Source organism: Ctenocephalides felis, unplaced genomic scaffold (genome assembly GCF_003426905.1).
Source record: "Ctenocephalides felis isolate EL2017-DRISC unplaced genomic scaffold, ASM342690v1 CF-g0.4_SCAFFOLD_01170, whole genome shotgun sequence".
NCBI lineage: Eukaryota > Metazoa > Arthropoda > Insecta > Siphonaptera > Pulicidae > Ctenocephalides > Ctenocephalides felis.
In genome coordinates, this window is record NW_020537324.1 from 28,492,708 (window position 1) to 28,514,232 (window position 21,525).

The 21,525-nt window shown below is 29.4% G+C and overlaps 2 protein-coding genes across 2 annotated transcripts; one reads left to right on the forward strand and one right to left on the reverse strand.

The window, feature by feature from the left end:
* Positions 1–22: 22 nt before the first annotated feature.
* LOC113367045 lies at positions 23–5,198 on the forward strand (the record flags this gene model as incomplete). The annotated part of the gene is made up of 7 exons (XM_026608676.1): positions 23–80; positions 156–409; positions 561–1,062; positions 1,125–1,787; positions 2,478–2,669; positions 4,944–5,066; positions 5,188–5,198. Coding segments are annotated over 7 exons (1,803 nt in total), but the record flags the coding sequence as incomplete, so codon positions are not given.
* Positions 5,199–9,997: 4,799 nt separating this feature from the next.
* LOC113366569 (zinc finger protein Helios-like) lies at positions 9,998–13,441 on the reverse strand. The gene is made up of 9 exons (XM_026608198.1): positions 13,311–13,441; positions 13,056–13,217; positions 12,820–12,975; positions 12,523–12,648; positions 12,233–12,451; positions 11,737–11,932; positions 11,240–11,422; positions 11,052–11,159; positions 9,998–10,566 (listed from the first exon to the last, which is right to left on the reverse strand). Exons 3-9 carry the CDS (start codon positions 12,951–12,953, stop codon positions 10,225–10,227), a joined length of 1,308 nt encoding a protein of 435 aa, XP_026463983.1. The 5' UTR covers positions 12,954–12,975; positions 13,056–13,217; positions 13,311–13,441; the 3' UTR covers positions 9,998–10,224.
* Positions 13,442–21,525: the final 8,084 nt, after the last annotated feature.

Here is a 21,525-nt window from a genome sequence, read left to right on the forward strand (position 1 = left end):
TTTGGTAATTTGCGGTTTGTTATTTGTCTCAGTAGCCAATTCCTTCATTACGTATTTACTTTCATTTTCCGTATTATATGGTAAGTAAAATTCAAAATATACCATATTTCGATTTTGCATTTAGTGTTAAACAGTTTCAATTTTGACAATTTCAGGCTCTGGTGTTGGGATTTGCTTTTCTGCTAATTCATTAGCCTTAAATACATATTTCAATAAACGACGTCGGCGTGCAGTGTCTCTTTCCTGGACAGTGGCAGCTTTAGGACCAATAGTGACACCATATTTGATCACAATGCTTTTACCACAATATGGTGTCCAGGGCACAGTACTTTTGGCAGCTGGACTTTCCATGCATGCGTTGGTATCCGCTCTGATACTTCAACCAGCTCAGAGGCATGCTAAGCAAAATGTAAGAATAGATCTACCATGATTATATACAATAAGTATTTGTTATATTTATTTACTTTCTGCAGTAAAATTATTCAGGGTGTAAAATGTAATCAATAATCTTATATGAGATAAAACGTTTTCAAGCTTCCATTTTTTTTAATAATCAACAGGTTCACATCACTGAAGAAGGATTGAAAAATGAACAATTATCAGAAAGCTATTATAAAGAAAATTCGAATGGATGCAACACCCCTCTGGCAAGTCGAGCAAGTAAGAGCAACTTCTCGAGTCAATATTTTTCAAACGATTTCGTAGAAAGCACTACCCCAATGTTGTCAAGAGCAAATGATGGCTGGTATTCTTCTTTATCAAGTTCGAGATTATCATTGGTATCAAAAAAATATACCAACGATGTAGATTCAGGTGGAACTTTGATTCCAAAATCATCATTTAGCAATCTCACTGAGAACAGATCTAAGAAAGCATCAATAAACAATTTAGCCGAATTGCGGTTGGAAAAAAGTCGAGATACATTGACAATGCCAGATCACAAATTGAAACTGCAGAGATCTTACAGTGGAACTTCAACAACTAACGAGGAAGATAATGTCAGATCATCTACAAATCCTGTTAATAATAAAAATAATATTCCAGAACAGAGATCAAGAAAAAGTAGCTTAGTTCAGAACATAAACCTAAAAGACAAAAACGTCATAGCGTGACAATCAAGATAGAAGAATCTGAGATAGAAGATTGTCCTAGCAATAAAGCTCCACAAGATTTACAAGATAATGAAAAGTTAGCACTGTCTATAATTCAGAACAGCGAATCGGAAAAACATCAATATGAAAACAAGTTAAAACCTAACGGTTATAAAAATAAAAATAACTTTAATGATGGTACTACGTTAGACACGAAGAGTTCGTGTGTATCGAAACATAATAAATCAGAGGAAAAAGACGTTCTAATCGAAGCATCTAAAAGGTTAGAGATATATGCATCAGATTTCAATTCTAGCAAGAAAAATACTTCGCCATATGAAGAACGTCTTATAAAAAATGAAGAAGATGATTTAAAAGTAGTAAAAGTGCACCACACATTGTGGCAAAAAATTAAGATATTTTTTGATTTAGATCTTTTGAAGGATTTCACATATGTAAATCTAATGATTGGCATCAACATTGCTAACTTTGCTGAGATCAATTTTTCAATATTAACGCCATTCATTCTTGCCGACTTCGGATTAGAAAAAGGACAAATTGCAATAGTCATGTCTCTATTAGGAGGGATGGACATATTAGTGAGGTTTCTAATACCATTTGCAACCGAGCGCATTCCATGGCAAAACAAAAGTTTCTTTCTATTTGGAGTTTTGGGAATGGCGTTTGGAAGATTAGGTAAGTCAGAAATAAAGAGAATCGCAATAAACAAAAAACAACAAATATCTTGCATATACTCTTGAATTTAGTGTTGGCATATGTGTTAACAACGTAAACATCAATAAAAAATATTTTTATGAAAGATAATGTTAAACACCATACGTTTCGCCTATAGTCCTGACCTGCATTCAGGAGCAAAAATATAAATACTATCCTAATAGTCCGATCAATTTACGCATTCAACGTTACAAAAATTCATAATGAGCTGAAACTTGATAAAATTGCTTAAAATACAATTATTATTCCTCGTCGTTCTGTTGCGAGTTAAAAAATTGGCACAAGGTCAAAGGCGAAAAAAATGTTTTATTCGCAATTTTCAGCTAAATGATCAGCCTTAACGCAAAATTACTTCAGGCGAAATAGAAGAGCATAAAATTATCTACAAAACATGTCCATTTAGCTGAAAATCGCAAAAAATTATTTTGCGACCTTGTGCAATTTTTTTAGCTCGCACCGGAACTAGAAGGACTTTTAAGATTTTTTTTATAATTGTCTTTTAAGCAATTTGCCAAGTTACAGCCCATTATGAATTAGTGTACCCTTCACCCTGATTTTAGGTCTAAATGGACCGGGCTATAATGAGAAAAAACATTTAACCGACTTGATGATATATGCCATTCATCACTGATTCCGTATAATTTATTTCAGTGTTAATATATTTCCACTCGTATCCTGTGATTTTGTGTGCATGCGCATGGATTGGCCTAAACAAGGCCTTGCGGACAGTCTTCACCTACCTCGTTATTGCTAGTCATGTTCCTTTGCAGAGGCTGCCTGCTGCTACCGGTATACAATTATTATTCGCTGGTCTGATGTATACAATTGCTGGTCCAGTCGTTGGTAAGTAAACAGACTCCACGAGCAAAAAAGGGAGTAGAGTAAATTAACGTGCCTGAAATTATGCGAGAATCTAGTTAATGTTGATTAAATAAGACAAAATTTTAATTTTTTGTGAATGATAATTACCGTTATCTTAGTATCTAAATTAAAAAATTAAAAGCTCTAGTTGTTTTCAGAATTAATTTAGAAATTACAAGTTCAAGTTTAAACTTGAATTTAACTGCTTCCAAAATTAATCTTAAGCCCGGTGCACACGACGCCAGATTTCCTGATTAGTGCATGCCGGACAGTTTGTTACCTAGCAACGATATGATAAATCATAATTTACGATATGATAAATCATAATTTACTATCTTGCCCGACATATTTTACGATCTTGCCAGACAGATTTCACGTTTAAGCTCTCTATTCACAACGGCAGCATCCCTAACATATTTTCTGTCTATAACCGTTGCCTAGTAACGTCGGAAACTGATTTCACAACAACTTCTGTCCTCGAAAATTCCTGCCGTAAGTATTTTACGCATAGAGCAAATCCTATTCGGCGATGGATGAACTGTTTTTTGGCCGATAGTTTCAGTGTTCAATGAGAAAGTTGTATTTTGTCACGTAAATATCAAAGTGTACGTGATTCATGTGTTTTGGAAGCGTTCAGTTTTTATTTTGTGAATAGCTATTGTGTATATATAGCAATGTGAAAAAATGATTAGTTTTTGGGAAACGAAGTTCAGTATATTTAAAATATTCAAATTTCCGAAAAAATTCAAATATGCATTTTTTTCAAATTTTCGTAATTTTATCTGAAATATCATAAAATATGAATTGTGAAATTTACAGAATATATTCATAATAATCTATTTGAAAATACACAAAATTATTATTAATCATAAAATAAGTGAAAATCTAGCCCAAAATTCTTGCTCACCTTACCAGAAAGCTTGACAGAAATCCTGTATAAAGAAATACTGGCGTCGTGGGCACTGGAATTTACTTAAAACCTGAATATAAAGTATATCACAGTTTCAAAACCTAGATTTTTTTATTCTATTTAGAATTTTTTTCTGAAACCAATAAATATATCAATAATTTCAAACATATATGTTCTTTCATACACAAACAGAGACCAAAACTTCGAAATTACTCATTTGGTAGAACAAAATTCTCGTATCATAACTGAGAGTTGTAACAATTAGGAAATGAGACTGAGTCCATAAAGTTTTCGGATCAGTATTTACACAAAACAATTTTGAGTTCAGAAACTAAGTGTCCAGTTGCAAATACTTCCCGATATGTGTAACTAAACGACTTGATCAATAAGAATTGAGATTTAGTTACTTTTACTTTGTGACAGAATAATTTTGTAAATTTGACGCTGTCCATTATTCGAATCTATGATGGATTTTGATATTTAAACCCTATTTTGCATACCTATAATATTTTAGTATATTCACTAACAATAAGACTGCCCTACATCACAAGACTAAAACTTTTTTTTTATAGACATAATATTTTCATATTCCAGTCAGACAGGAGTGCCTGGTGTAAAAGATTATAAGCCTTGCATTTAGTCAGCTATTTTTTTATCTCTTCAATCTCTTTCATCTTCAATTTCTTTATAATATTTTATTTTTTTTTTTTTTAATAATTGTTATCACTAGTCATCTTGATATTGCTCCGAAGATCATAATAAATTTATGTTGCGCTCCATATGACATTATCTCTCATTTTCTATCTTCTATTGCGTTCAATATGAAAATTTTCGTGTTGTCTAGTGTAATTTTCATGTATATCTTGATTTATGTCTGATGTTGTACTAGTTTTTATTCTGTTATATTTCATTAAAATCATTATATAATTTTATTACCCACTAATCACAGAATTCTCGACTGATATTTTTCAAACGGTTTTTGAATTTTCGAAGACTTTTTTCAAGATTTTTTGCGAAAATTTTTGCATTTTTCAGCTGATAACGGTTCGGCGCAAAGTTGGCCACAAAACTAATCAACGCGAGCCTTTTTTGGTGCCAAACGATTCAGAATGACTTGTAACGATAGAAATACATAAAATTAACGAATTGGATTATCCGACGAAAACATAATTTCCTGCCTTTGAAATGCCCAGAAAGGCAACTTTCAGCATTCCATATGCATTTGTAACTATTCGTAATAAATGTGTTGACCAATGCGCTTGTGATGATCAATAATTATGTGTGATAAATTGTTTTCCGAATTAAAATAATAAGAGATATTTTCTATACAGTTTTAAAAATTTCAGGATGGATTCGCGATACGACTGATTACCCAACGACATTGCACTGTCTCAATATTCTAACATATGCAACTGCAATCTCTTGGATAGGCGAGTCTTGGTACAGAAAACGTTCTGCATCCTCCAGTTGTAAATAAATTATATTTATATATTTATATATATATTAGGTTAAAGTTAGTCTCTTAACGTGATTCCATTAAAAGTTGTACAAATAGAATCTAAGTTTTGTACTAAAATCATTATATTTCAGGTGATTCTTGATAACAATATATTATAAATATATAATATTTATATACTATGTATATTAAACAAAACTTCATTTCATCGCCGAAATTGTTATATCATATCTAAATAAATATTTTATTCAGCGGAACGATGTTTTATTTAATATGGAATTCAAATTATATCATTTTATATTTTAAATAACAATAAATACTGTACAGTGAATTGTTTACCATAACCTTAAATATTTATACTCATTCAAATTGATATTAAACATTTATATATAAATATATATGCATGAATACACTCATGCATATTTATACAACATATTACACTAATATATTTCTTTAATAAATTATAACTGACAAATATATTGTTTTACCTTATATGTAAAAAAAGACCCTTTTATATAATTATCTTAACACACAACATTATATAAAACAGTTTTTATATTGTAAATAACTTAGAAATAGATATTTAATTTTTACATTCATTTTTCCTATAAATTAATAAATTAATATATTTTTCATTTTTTCGAAAATAAATTATATTTTGCATGTACGATTAATTTTATATTTCTTTATAATACAAGGGTTATCACTTATTATCCAAAATTTATTTAGGGAAATTGGTATTTGGTTCACAAAGTAAACCAAAACCTAGCGTTTTATTAAAAAAATATATTGAATTTTAAATTATTTTCGTTGGAATAAAATCAAATTATTTTATTATTATTCTTAACGCAGCGGTTTCCAAGCCGTGGGGCTCTAGACTGTTATAAGGGGGGCGCAACTGTTTCCCAATCTGTTTCCAAAATACTATTTTCGAAAATAAACCAAAATTTTTGAATTGATATAAATAAGAAACAAAATTAAAATTAGTTTTTATGCATATTTTTACATAATATAGCATATTAATTTGAAGTCTAATAATATCAGTTGAGACTTTATAAAATTTAATTTTTGATAAATTTTGAAGAAAGGGGGGTCAAAAAAAATTCTTATTAGAGCGGGGGGAGGGGGTGTGGAGCGGTGCTTAAAAGGTTAGAAACTGAACGTATTCCATGTCCAAAATTTAGACTTTATCAATACCTTGGTTAATTTATTTTTTTAAATTCCATCGAAGTTTTTATCAAAGTATATTTATTATTATTTATGGAATTATTTTATAGAATAAAAAACAAAAAGAAAATTAGTTTTTATACATAATATGGCATATCAATTTATAATCTGATAATATCAGTGGGGTGGGGTGTGGCGCGGTGGGGTGTGGCGCGGTGCGAAAAAGGTTGGAAACCACTGAACGTGTATCAAGTCCGAAATTTAGACTTTACCAATACCTTGGTTAATTTATTTTTTAAATTCCATCGAAGTTTTTCTCAAAGAATATTTATTTAACATACAAATGCATACAATGTGGAATGTGATAAATGCTTGATCACAACATACATATAGGTAATACTAATATATTGTTAAGGCCATAACGAACGAGAAAAAAATTAAATATGTACATAGTTTTGTACTTATGCATTTCAAATTCAAATTGAAGTATTTGTGAACTTGAAGATAATGTATTTTTTTCGCCTAAAAAATGAAATCAAAAATCGTTTCTACATACACTATATTTCCATTGATTTCAATTCTCAAAATTGAAACGTTGGAGATATAGATCATAGATACATCAAATCAGATAATCGAATATCAAGCTCTGTGTGAAATAAGTTATTTAAAAAAGATTGAAAAAATGGAATACATACATGGAAAATAAAAGCAAACAAATTGATTGAATTAAATGAAATGAAATTTTTAAGATGAATATAACATTAAGCATATATTATCGAAATTTTCCAAAAAAAATAATCTAAATAAATTAAGTTTTCAAATAAATCTGTGTCATATGAATATTAATATTATATTATATAATTAGATTTCTGTATCAAACATATGAATATTAATATTCATATGTATGATACAAAAACCAATTTAATTAGATTATTTTTATTATTTATTTTGAAAAATTTAAAATATATATGCCTAATTTTATTTATCTTAATTAAGATGTTTCCGAATTAAATAGCAAAAAAGAGACCCCTGATTAATCTAATTTTAGCATATTAAGAACAATCACGTAATATTTAAAAATTAATCAAGTAATATGTGATATTACGCCTCAGCATACACTAATAAAATTAGCCTAACAATATAATAGCAGTTGTAAGTATGATCAATTTTTTTTTTAAATAGAAGACTTGAACCTTTCTTGAATTGTTTTCAATGAATATTAATCACAACATGAACAAGATGTCTTTCACAACTATGCATATGTAAATATTTTACATCATATATAATAAATATTGAATATTGTTTATTCAATATTTATTATATGTGATGTAAAACATTGCCAATAAATAGCTAATATATTTAAGAAAAGCTTTTTGTGAAACCGAATATGATTATAGTAGGAGTCATACCACGGTTTTGTAAATTTGAGAACATTGACCATTAACGCAGTTGGTTATGTATAATTGTAATATACATATACAAAACACAAATCTATATATATATATATATATATATATATATATATATATATATATTCTAATAGATTTATTATATAACGTGTTTTTTACTAAAAAATATATTAATGTTGAGTAGATATCTTTCATGTTGAAAAGAAGCTTGTCGAAAGCTTTAGATTAAGCTCGATAGCTTATGAGGCTAATATAATCAAATATTATCGTTTCAATGAACATTATTATTAGTATTATTTAACAACACTCAGTCATACATTTATATCATAACACCACTACTATCCGATAATAAAAACAATGTTAACTATACCGTATAATTCCCATTAAAATGTAAACGAGATTTCCTATTAATGTAGTTATATAAATAGAACAAATAATAAAGTAAATTTTCAAATAATAGACCAGTCACATATACACTCATTTACGTGATATTTCATAAATTTTACTAAATACCTTATAAGAATACAATAACTATCCATTTATCAAGAATAAAATATTTTATGTCCCTATTTAAAATCTATGATTTTGAATCTCTACCCTTACAATTAACAAGTGCACTGTGAGCACAGAATTATGTGGTCCTAAACAACGCCTTGAGTGGATTTCATTAATTTGTGATTTGCGATCATTAATAATTCGATTACGCATTCATTCATTCAAAATTTGCCACAAATTTATGTTGCAAATAAATAACATTATCAATTCAATGTTGAAATAATTGAGCGTCTTTTCAATTTCATAACACTAATATCAAAAAATGTTTCAAATTATTATATGAAAAAAACATAATACATTACTAGAAGGCAGTGAATTTAGTCTGAAAAGTGATCATTTTTTATTGCACATGCTTAATAAATAAAGTTATTTTATTAAACATAACCCAGTACAAACCATAACAAAGAATTGCTTGCATATTATTAAAAAAGTAGATAACAAATAAACAGTGTTAGTTGTTAATGGCAATAAAAATAAAAATGATAATTACAGATATAATAAAAAAAAAGCTATCATCCATAGCAATAAACTCGCATTATGGAATAAACGTACGTATTAATTTCACAGATTACTTTCAAAAAGTTCAAATACTTTCAAATCATTAATACTATCACATATTCAAAATATGTTTTTAGAAATACAAATTAAATGAACTGATTTGCATATTAAAAACATGCAAGAAGTCTTTGCTATATGTATCTGTGTATAAACTTCACTTTTATTTAAATCATGTAAGGAAATTTATATATCGCAAATTTATAATTCAGAACAACTTATCCATGCTTCTTTATAACTTAGCAGTTAAACATATTTTTTAAAGATATTTGTACATAATTATCTGTAATTGGTCCATTTATTAACAGACATTTAATAAATATGCCAATAATAGCCATAATGTATGATTTTAATAAATTGGAAATATAAATAAAAAATTGTGTTAGTAGCTTTGCTATTTCCATTATATCTATGCTTTGAGTTCATATTTAAAATGTATTTTTTATCCTTTCTGGATATTTTCTTTTATAAAAATATTTATGGACGGAGAACATGAAACTTCATATTTTACAATTAATGTGCATGTCTATAATTATAAAAATACTTTCTATATAATAAATTTACTGTGCCCCAGAGCCAAAATATTTTAATGAATGCTTCACTAGCAAAGATTTTTCTCAAATTCTAATATTTGAACTGACAGATTTAAATATCTGCAAGCAATACTATAAAATGAGTTCTATTTATTACTCAATCAGAATTTATTATTTTTTATTATAATATATATTTTTGTTTATTATTTTCAATAATTAATTAATGAGCAACATGTTTTAAGAATATATTAGACGTGTGAAATATTTTAACATGATTTTCTGGAGCAGTTCCTTGAAGTTTAATCATCTCCATTTATAATACAAATTTATCCCATTAAATGTCGATAAATATATAATCTTACTTATAAAAAAACAGGAATTGGTGCAAATTATATTTGCAATAATAAAGTTTTTTAAACTCTCATTTTTTATCACCGACCTTTCAGGTTTATAATAAATAACGGAATGTTGAATCACTGTAGACTTATTAGTATAAGGCCCATCACTTAATAAAGGTTTTACTCGATTATAAAAAACAATTTTAATAATTAATGGAATTAGATTTTTTCTTAATATGGAATGCAGTAAATAAAATGAAATTTGTACAAATTATCACAAATTATTAGTTGCACAGTTGATTGAGAATTGATGAAAATTGTTGTTCATTACAATTAGTATTACATATGTATTGAATCATATGTAATACAAGATCATCAAATCAATATGTAATACTGTAGCATCAAATGTAACTGGTGATATAACACATAAATATTAGTGATGCAAAAATAATCAAGAAACAAGTTTCTACTCACCCCTTCAGAGCACTTAGGTATCTTTGCCAGATAATTATTAATTTTACTGATTCTTCATACAACACTTGTTAAGCTAAAGAATTATTCTAAACATTAGAATTTCAATTTTAAAAATTTGAATCTATAATTTGCTAATCCAGTTACTGATGACTTTTGCTTAACAAATGTGAATTGAACTCATAAACATTATTACACTGTTCACCGCATATATTGCATTTCCAAGGATTACTCTCAGAATGGCATCCTTTGTGCAGAAAATATAGAGTTTGATCTGGAAAATTTATGTTACAAAACAAACACATCAAACCTGAACTGGAACCTTGTGACATCCATTGTGTGTTTAATGTGTCCTCATGCTCATTTATTGCCGCCGAACTGCTGTTATTGACTATTTCCATAGATCGGTTAGCATTTCGACTGTGAACACGAGCCGATATTCTCCGTTTTAGATCTTCACGCAACAATGATTTCAAAGGAGATACCTAAAAAATCAAACAAAACATGCTGAATTTAGCACATAATAGTCCAAGCATTATTTAGGTATAAATAGTTAATAACAAAATCCACAAATTATCAAACTGTAGGATAACTTTTAACTTCATGACAAGGTTGTAAATGAAAATAGTAAATCCACGCAAGATGCATTTTTTATAAGTAATTTCTGCTTGAATTATGAAAATTTCTTCATAATTCATAAGATTAATTTTCTTGCTAAAATTCATCAAGATACTCATATGATAAAAATAATGTATCCTAAATAATAGTAAATTTTAAACTCAGATGATGATTCAGTTAAAAAAATCTCCATTAATATTTATATCAGTAATGCATGTAAAAATAATATGATAGCACATCCAGATACACATATATATGTATGTAAATATAAATTTATATCTAATATATCTTATCGAATTAAAATCATATAATCCAAATAATTTATTGGTGAAATGTAAATAATATTAATTACCTTTACTGTTTGTGTCAGAGTTGGTAGAACTTTGGATATTGCATCCATAGATGTTGAAGTTCCACTAAGAGAAGGCAATTTTTGATCAGAATCATCAGTACCGGTTTCCTGTTCAATTACAAGCATAGATGTATTTAATATATATTATAAAATGTATACAATAATCATATGTAAAAATTAGATTATACCTGTTTAATAGGTATTAAACTTATTGAAGGAGTAATGATTTCATTATTATTAATAGCTCCATGTTCCTGATTAACTGAAATTGTAGCCGCATTATTATTAGAATCAGCTGATTGTGGTGATTCTGGTGTTTCATTACTCAAGTTAGGCAAACAAGTTGGTAATTCCTGTTGTATTGAAGAACGCTGTAAAAAATGTTTACAAAATATTATACTTATTAACAATATTAATTGAAAAAACAGAAGAAAATGTTAATGTGGTACAAAATAAAATTATGTAATGCAATTAAAAATATAATTTAAATAATTCATGCTAAGAAATTGTACTGTTGTACAGAAGAGCAAGGTTCTATAAGTTCAAGTTTTGCAATGAAAGAGATTTTGCAAATCCAAGCCAGTAAAATTCTTTCATTGTGTTCATAACAAAGTAAAAAAAAAAAATTAGAAAATAACCAGTGCAAAACTATTAGTAAAATTATTATTATTATTATAATTCTTACTCCGGGATTATAAGCTGTTTCAGCCATGCTGATTTCAACATGTGGTGTTAAATAATGCATTGGTGGTGTAGCATTATCAGTTGATCTATCATCAGCGGAATCACCACTTTCACTAGCTTGGCCCGCTTCATTGTTATCTATGCCCGTTAGCAATGTCATAGTAGCTGGCCCAGGATTATCTAAATCTACGCCATGTCTAAAATAAACCATTTAAGATTATTATATGCTGTTAGGGCACATTGTAAACATGTAAATCTAATAAAATAATTTTTTTTTATTGATAGATTGATAGATTAAGTGTGCGTTCATAAACAGCCATTATCACAGTCCTGAAATGCTTTAAATGAATGCACAGTTGAAGCAATAAAACCACAAAACTATAAACAATAAAACTAAGAGGTTTAAAAACATTATATTGCATTTCCATCTTAGTAATTTTAGTTTATCTTAAAATTTTAAATATTAAAAATAATATAATATATTATTATTAACCAACCTATTAAAAAAATGAACTCGTAAAGCTTTCATAGTATGAGCTCGAAAACTGCAGAGTGGACATGTTTTTACAAGATCATGTTGACCTACATGCTCATTTTGGAAGTGAGCACGCATTGCAATCTGCCTTTGAAATCCACGAGCACATATAGGGCAATGAAAAGGTAGAGTTTTACTATGTGTACTAAAATGCTCTGCTAAATGATCTTTCCGGAAAAATCTGTTACAATTGAATGAATCAGCTTAACACATAAAAATACATGTAACACAAGCATAAATGATTATAAATACCTCTTCTGACACACTCTACATTCATATGGTTTAACTCCTGTATGACGCATTTTATGGCGCCTCATATTGGCGCCATTAGAAAACTTCATATTGCATACATCGCATTCAAACAGTTTACGCTGATGCCTAAAATAAATGAAATAAATTAGAATATAAGTTTCACATTGTAATATATACAATATTAAATAAACACACACTATATAAGTACTAAACATAGTGATATAAATAATTCAAAGTGAAAAATTCCATTGAGAAATCTGGTAAGTAGAAAGATGATATGATAAATGCAAAAATTACCTTCCACCATTCTGCACCTGCTCCCCATTTTCTACAGTTACAGTATTTAATGTAACTGTTTCTTTTTCTTGTGCTTCATCATTAACTTTAGACTCCGTCTCAAGAGGTTTTTTATCATTTTCCTCATTCGACATGTCACCACAAAAAAACTCAATTCTAAATAATGGTACATTAATAATTTTGATGAAAGTTTGAAAAACCATATACAATCTATGTTTCAGACATTATCTGCTCACCATAGTCAAATTTGATCGCATTGAGCTTGCACAACTCCCCATAACACATGCTAAGCAAGCAAATTCATCTCACAACCACCAAATTGCATTTAAGAGAAGAAATTTTAATATATCCTTCAAAACCGAAAGCCCAGATGTTCTATAATATTGCATATCTGATATCTAGAAATGAGTTATGTATATATGAGAAATTGACGTAACATCATACGCGTTTTAAAATTAAAATTATGTTAAATACGAGTGAAATTCATAAACCTGATTTATTGACTGCATAACACTTCTCCATTGAAACAAATTGTCAAAATAAATATTTTATATGTTACAATGATCAGAATCTAATTGTAAACGTGTGCTACAAAATTTTGCTGCAGAAGACATTATATCTTTTGCATTCAGAATAAAATAGTAACAACATATGTAAATATTGTTCACAAATAAAATGCATCTAATTTCATACACATGGTTTAAAATAAAAATATTACGGTAAAGTAGTAATTATAAACATAAATAAAAATGTTACAAACGATGTCTCCTAATTTGACAATTACTACCATAGAACAACATCGTACTCTTTGATAGATTGGCAACTCTACAAGTTTAACTTATTCAATATTCATTTTCTTAATTTCTTCTCTTGCCGTCACATCGCTGCTACCACATCGATTACTTTGGATTACTTTTTATGCTGCGTCCCCACCGCACGAATCTGTGTGGCGAATCCGCGATTCCTGTTCGCGACGCTCGCATGCGAGCAATTTGACATTTGACGTTTAAGTTGGTGATTGCGAGTACAGTTTGCTGTTGTTGTTTTTTATATAAGTGTTAAAGATTTGTTGAGTTATTAAAGCATAGTTAGTGAAAGTAAAGGTGGATGTTATTAATAACGATAAATATTTTAATAACATGTATTCATCTTGTATTTATATTTCAGCTTAGAAGAAAACTGATCGGTTTATGTTCAAGCGTTTGATTTTCGGTCTAGAAATAAACACTTTATTTCCAGGCTTGGTCTTTACAATGTGTGACCGCAGGCCAGACTCGAATATCATTTTGATGGCATATTGGCTCCTGAACGAAGATTCTACAAAGTCTTAAAGTCGCAAGAAAACGCCGTTATTGGATGGCGCATTAGGTCACTAATTTCCAATGAAAACACTGGTCATTTCCGAAGTTTTATGAGAATGTCAGAAGATTTTCAAATACTTATTGATATGGTAGGACCCAAAATTGGGAAATAAGATACGTCATTTTGATGCTGCATATCAGTCAAGGAGCAATTGGCTGTTACTTTGAGATTTTTGGCTACTGGGGATAGTTACACGAGCTTACAGTATTTGTTTCATATATCAAAGCAATCAATTTCAAAAATTATTCCTCGCGTTTGTGATGCTTTGATATCATCGTTGAAACAATACATAAAAGTAAGAATGATTATATATGGGCATATAATCCTCACACACACATATATATATATATATATATACAAATATATGTGTGTGTGTGTGTATGTATATACTTACACAAAAATAACAATTTATTTAAGATGCCAGAAACGGCAGAAGAGTGACTTGAAATTGCCTCAGGATATGAACGACACTGGAATTTTCCCAATTGTATTGGTGCAATAGACGGCAAGCACATAAGAATTGATTGCCCCATTAATAGTGGCACTGATTATTACAATTATAAAGGGTTTTTCAGTATTGTTTTGTTTGCTGAAGTAGATGCTAACTATAATTTTATATTTGCAGACATAGAATGCCAAGTTTTTAAAAATGCCCTCATATCTCAATATATGAATTAAATTTAAAGTTAAACCTCCCAGAAGCAACGCTACTCCCAGGTAGTCTGCAGAAATGCCCGCATGTGTTTATTAGTGATAGGGCATTGCCTTTAACCACTAAAATTATGAAACCATTTGGGGGGTTTCACAGCAAGGATACAAAGGAAAGAATTTTCAATTATAGGTTAAGTAGAGTGTTGTAGAAAACGTGTTCGGAATAATGTCCTTAGTTTTCAGAGTTTTAAGAAAGCCACTATGTTTGCAACCCGATAAAGCTCAGAAAATTGTATTGGCAACAGTTTTTCTACACAGTTTTTTGAGGGCAAGTAAAACTTCGAACTTATTGTACACACCGGTTGGATCTATAGACACTGATATAATGGGTCACATTGTCGAAGGTGAATGGCGAGCAAATCATGAAACAGCATTCAATAACTTTGAACCAATTGCAAGGCCAGCTTCTGCCATAGCTAAAGATGTAAGAGAAGATTTTGCAAATTATTGTTTAAATGAAGGCGCAGTGACATGGCAAAATATTTACCAATAAAATGAACTTCTCTTTTTAAACAACTATCAACAGTGGATATATATACGAGGTCTGTTCAAAAAGTACCCGGAATTTTCGTTTTTTCAAAAAAATATTTATTTATTCGTCTACATTAATGTGGTCCCCTTCAAAGTAGTCCCCCCCAGATATAATACACTTATGCCAGCGTTTTTTCCAATTTTCGAAGCACCCTTGATATTCACTTTTTGATATGTCCTTGAGCACTCTCAGCGATTTTCTTCAATCGAGGAAAACCGCCGTCCTTTCATGGGTCTCTTCAACTTTGGGAATAGGAAAAAGTCACACGGAGCCATATCTGGTGAATTTTTGCACTTTGCAACACTTTATTTCATTTTTTACGCAAAATTTAATACAAATTCTTTGACTTTTCAATTCTTCCATTGTAAAAATCGCCGAGCTCAGAAAAACACGTCGAACCTTAGCGACTACCACAGACAAAGTAAACAGTGAATATAGCTGAAAATTTCATCATACTTTAGGGGCATGTATACCAACACAATAAAAAAAAAATTTTGACAATCAGACACTCCAGACCCGCGAAATTTAATTATTAGTAATTCCGGGTACTTTTTGAACACACCTCGTATATATATATATATATATATATATATATATATATATATATATATATATATAGAATTAGAAACTATCAAGATATATATAGAATATAAATTGTATTTTATAAGTGTATAATTGTATTGTAACTGTAATTACAAAATGTGCATTAATAAAATCATATTCCACTATAAAACTATTTAATTAATAAAAATTTACATAAACATATAAATAATGAGCTAGTGTCCGAAAAAGTTACAAATTCGCTCAGGTTTTCTACCAAATCATCTGTTATCGGGTTCACAATTTTTACTTTCTTCTCTTCAACGACTTTATTTTTGGCTTCACACAATACATCCATTAATTGTTTTTCTATATTCATTCTGACGTCGAGAGAATGAACCACTCTAAACTTTCGGCCATATATAGTACAAAATGGTTTTGTTTAGAAGGTTGTTGTGGTTGTTCCGGTTGTTCTTTAGGTTTATTGCATTCCATTATATACTGTAAGAATTGAGTTTCTAACGAAGTGTCCTTGTCATCCTCTGGCTTTTTTTCTTTTTTTTTTGGTGGCGATACAAATTCGTCATCTGACGATATAGTACTTTCGCTATTCTGATATCGTGCTCGAATAACGAAGTGGCCTGTGAACATATGGAAAAATTCATTTTTAGTAACTGCCAGAGGAGATTTTTATGTTCTCTTGACATTTCAAGAACGGCTTTTTCAAGAATCCTGAAAAAAGAAGGGAACTGGATTGGACCCGTTCTGTTCTAAAGAGTGCCTCCTGCACGACGTCGTGGATGGTAAAATAGAAGGGCTGAAGGGATTGGTAAAGAGAAAATACAGGGTACTGAAAACCAAAGTGCAGGATCAGGAAGCATGGATGAAAGACTACCATTTATTTATCTTACATATAAAAATGGAGCTCTCTTTCAAATGTCCGAATAAAACTCGAAAACGGCTGAATCGATTTGGCCAGTCTTAGTCTTGAAAAATTCGTGCCAATCCAGAAAAAGTCCAAAAGGTGAGAAATTATTTTAAATCTGTGTAGAAACTTTACATTTTTGATTTGAAAATTTTTGTAGAAGCGTAATTTAAATAAAACAATGGGACGGTGGCAATTTCGTGAAATTTCAAGTTTTAAGTTTAATAGGATGTTTCACGCGAATATTATTTATTTATGATAAATTTGTAGTAAGTAGTTTTGTTTGTAGTTTTATTTATATACAAAAACGTTAGTAAACGGGCCGCAAGTGTTACTAGAGACTCAAAATATAAACTTTTTTGATATGTTAATATAAAAATGCACTTTTTGGCATATTTTTCTCAAACACGATACTCTGAAAGATCTCATTTGTATAATTATATACTCATTGGTATTTATAAAACATTTTCTAGGTTATATTATTTTTTATAAATTTTATAAATTTAAATTCAGAAATTTGGTATCGATCAGATGGATATTTTGTCGAATAACATTTTTCCAGTTATAATTTCCCAGAATTTATCACAGAATAGATATTAATATATGAAGGTCTGGGATTAAAAAGGTCCACCACCGATGTGCCAAAAATCAGTAAAGTTAAGGATTGTTTAACAACAATATTTGAAAGTAGAGGAAAAAAGATGTATAGCCAGCTACAAACTTGATTTGAAAACGATAATCTTTGAAATGGGGGAGATAAATGGTAATCTTTGAAAATCCATAATAAAAGTATTTTCTTCCGTTGGTAGTTTTAGCATTAGTTAAAATTATAATAAGGCTTTAAACCTTTGTCACCTGCCCATTACAAGTTACCCCGCATATAGGATAAAAAGGTCTAGATAACAAATTTTTGGAAGACATCAAAAAAGCACATTTCTACAATGATGAAGTAGAAGTCAGTCTACTGAACGTAGTCAGATAATTGTTCGTTTGATATGTCTTATTTGTTGTGATATAATTGTTATGGTTTTCACAATATAGTTTATATTTGCTCAAAGTCAAATTGGACCTTTGTGCCTCGCCCTGCTCTACATATATACTTTTTATTAAATTTACTTTAATTCATCGAATGTTACTTGAAACTTTTCAAAAAGCAGGTCAAAGAAGAAATACTTAATTCATTTATTATCTCTCCTCGCAAAAATTTGAAAATTTTGTATAAGCTCAGTAGTATTATTTACAATTATACACAAAATCCAGAATCCAAAAAGAATCTGAAAAACTTGAAACGTGATTAATAAGCCGAAAGATCAAAAAAGACTCGGATTGGATTATACGATGTTTTCTATAGAAAGTGTATAAAACTTGCAGTTTGATTGTATTGACAAAATATAGACAAACTAATGGGGTTTATTGTTTTTATAATACCTAATTGTATACAGCATTCAAACAACACATCCTTATGCACTTAAAGTATTAACATTTTTGATTCTCTAGAAATGGTTTAGAATATACCTTATTTAGCAAAACAACGTTTGCCGGGTCAGCTAGTTACATATATATCTCTTGTCATAGACGAAATATGCAATACGTCGCAAATTCCCGGTGTTTTCTCAACCAGCGGCCCAATTCACATATGCACACACTTCTTGCTACAGGTACGATATCTCTGTAAATAAACTGATGGTTAAAAAATATTTTTGACTTATGCGGTTCAAGGAGTTATGGTAGGTATACCAGCTATTCCTGGTGACATATTTTATTTTATATGGCAAAATGATTGATCTAGTGGTAATATCAAAAAACCAAACCGAGCTGCAAAACATGATGGACAGAATCGTCGAATTGGATAGAAGATATGGAACGGAAATCAACATCAACAAATTGGAAGTGATGAGAGTATCAAAACGAGATGATACTCTGAAGATAGCAGTAGAAAATCAAAAATTGGAAGACGTTGATCATTTCAAATATTTAGGAAGCATTCTGACCAGAAACAAATACAGCACGAGAAAGATCAGGACAAAGATCGCAAGCGCCAAGGTGGAGTTTGCGAAGTTGAGAACACTACTGAGAACCAACCAAGTCTCGACTTATGGATGATATACCCCAGGGGGGTCGCGAGACTACTAAAGAGGAGTCGCAAAGATCTGATTCTTTTCAATCATTATAAACAAAATTTTAAAATTAGTATTATTAGGCCGACTATTTTCACGATAATTTATGGCTTCTCAAGCTAAGCTATTTGGCCAATATTTTTGATAAAGACAATGATATGAATTTATCAATGCAGGGAGTCTGCGTTAATATGTTTATGTTAAAAAATAAACTTGAGGCATTTGTTAAAATAATTCTTATATGGAAAAACAGAGTAGAAAGTGGATCGCTCGAAATGTTTCCATTTACTGACGAGTATATAATTAGTAACAATATTTCAAAAAAAGATACTCCTATAACAAAAATTATAGTTAATCATTTGAAGAATATGGAAGATTACATGCATAGGTATTTTCTCAATAATATCGATATACAACAATGGATTTGCAATCCATTTTCAATTGAAATGGAAGAAATTAATTTTTCAAACTTAAAAGCACAATAAGAATTTACCGAATTAACAAGTGATACTACCTTGCGACTCAGATTTTTTCAAGTGTCTGTGCATGAATTTTGGATTGAAATCAAATCAGAATATTCCCTACTATCAGAAATGGCAATAAACAAATTACTGCCATTTTGTGCAACATATTTATGTGAATCAGCCTCTTCTACATTAACTTACATAAAATCAAAATACCGTTCAACTTTAATATACGTTAAAAATTTATTACGGTCTGCACTATCTTAAATTGAGCCTAGATTTAATTATTTGTGTAAAAATAAACAATCACATTCATCACATTAATATTAATTGATGTTAGTAATAGGTTTTCATTAAAAAAATGTTACAAAATTTTATTTTTTCTATTGAATATGTAGATATAGTTTTATGTTTTCTTATAAAGAATTTGTTAAGAAAGTTTATTTTTTCTATTGAATAAATAAATATATATATATATATATATATATATAGTTTTATGTCAACGTTTCCAATTATATATAACATGAATGGGTACATATTCTTCAATCCTTATTTTATTTACATTGCAAAATAGTGCGATAACGGTTAATATATATTTTATTATTTGGAGGAGGGGGTCCTTTAAAATTTCCTAAGCTTGAAAGGGATCGCTATATAAAAAAGTTTAAGAAGCCCTGGTCTAGAGCTCTTTACGGATCAGGGACATGGACTCTAAGAAAAGCCGACAAGAACTATTTGGAGAGTTTTAAAATGTGGTGCGCAGGAGACAGGTGAATGGAGAAAATAAAGTGGACTGACAAAAGATAACAAAAGAATAAGTCCATAAAAGACTTCACTGAGAACGATCATGAAAAGAAAAGGAAACTGAATAAGGACCCATTCAATTCAACCGAAAAAAGAGTGCCTCCTACACGACGTGGTGCAAGAATACATAATCCTGAACATATGCTTATTTAAGACATGATATGTTAAAGCAGGAGTCTACAAACAAAACTTAGCTGTGTTATCGGAGAATTGGCCCATAAATGTCAAAATATCTTACTTCATGTGTTTATAAATTATATCCCTGAATAGGGACTTGATCCATAGTTCTAGTTCCCTATCCTTTTTAATTAATTCATTTCTTTCTGTGTAGATGGATTTCAAGCGGCTCAGATCACGCCTGCTCGTCTCCTTCGCTTCTTTGGCCTGAATTAGCTTCGAGCACCGATTCATTTCTGAAGCCGCTTGTTGAAATAACCTTGCCAACTCTGTAGTTATGGACAAGCTTGAATGGATATATAAAAAAATCAGTAAATCAAATGGTAATTTTAAAATATTTTTTCACTCTTTTGCCAATGTATTAATTTTTAATGTCTAGTGATGTTTAAATGTAACTTAAAAAATTTTAATATGTACAAAAATGTCTAGATATACATACATAAATGTATATGTCGCCTACTGGCAATGGTTAAACATGTACAAAAATTAAAAAAAATATCTACAAATGGCTACATATCTTTAAAATTGTCTAGAAATGTGTAAAATATATAGATGTCTAAAAATATCTAAAAATCCATAGAACAGTCTACGTATAAAAATCATTCTCACGAATACAATTTACCTGCTAATGTCGCCGTGTATTGTATATAATCTTGACCTAATTTTGACAAATGTGTCAAAATTGAAATTAGGTTTTTTATGAAGAAATCATCATAAACTATTTTTTTTCACCCATATTTATAACATTTTTTAAGAACCGACAAAAGTCAATTTGAAAGCTTATAGGTTTTTTATTTTTGTGAGTAGTGAAGGAAATCCTTCATCTTCCTACAAAAAAAAAAAAAAAAACAAAAATATTAGAAGTGATACTCTGCAAAAGAAGTGAAACTTCGTAATGTGAAAATGAGATTGCAACGCCTTTGGGCAGTCTGCAAGACCTTCAAAGAGTATGCAACACTTTCAGATAGTCTACAATGTTCTAATAAATATTCTAAAAATTATGAAATAATCCATAACATTCGAGAAACATTTTACATTCTAAAAAAATCTAAAACAATCTTCAACAATCTACTC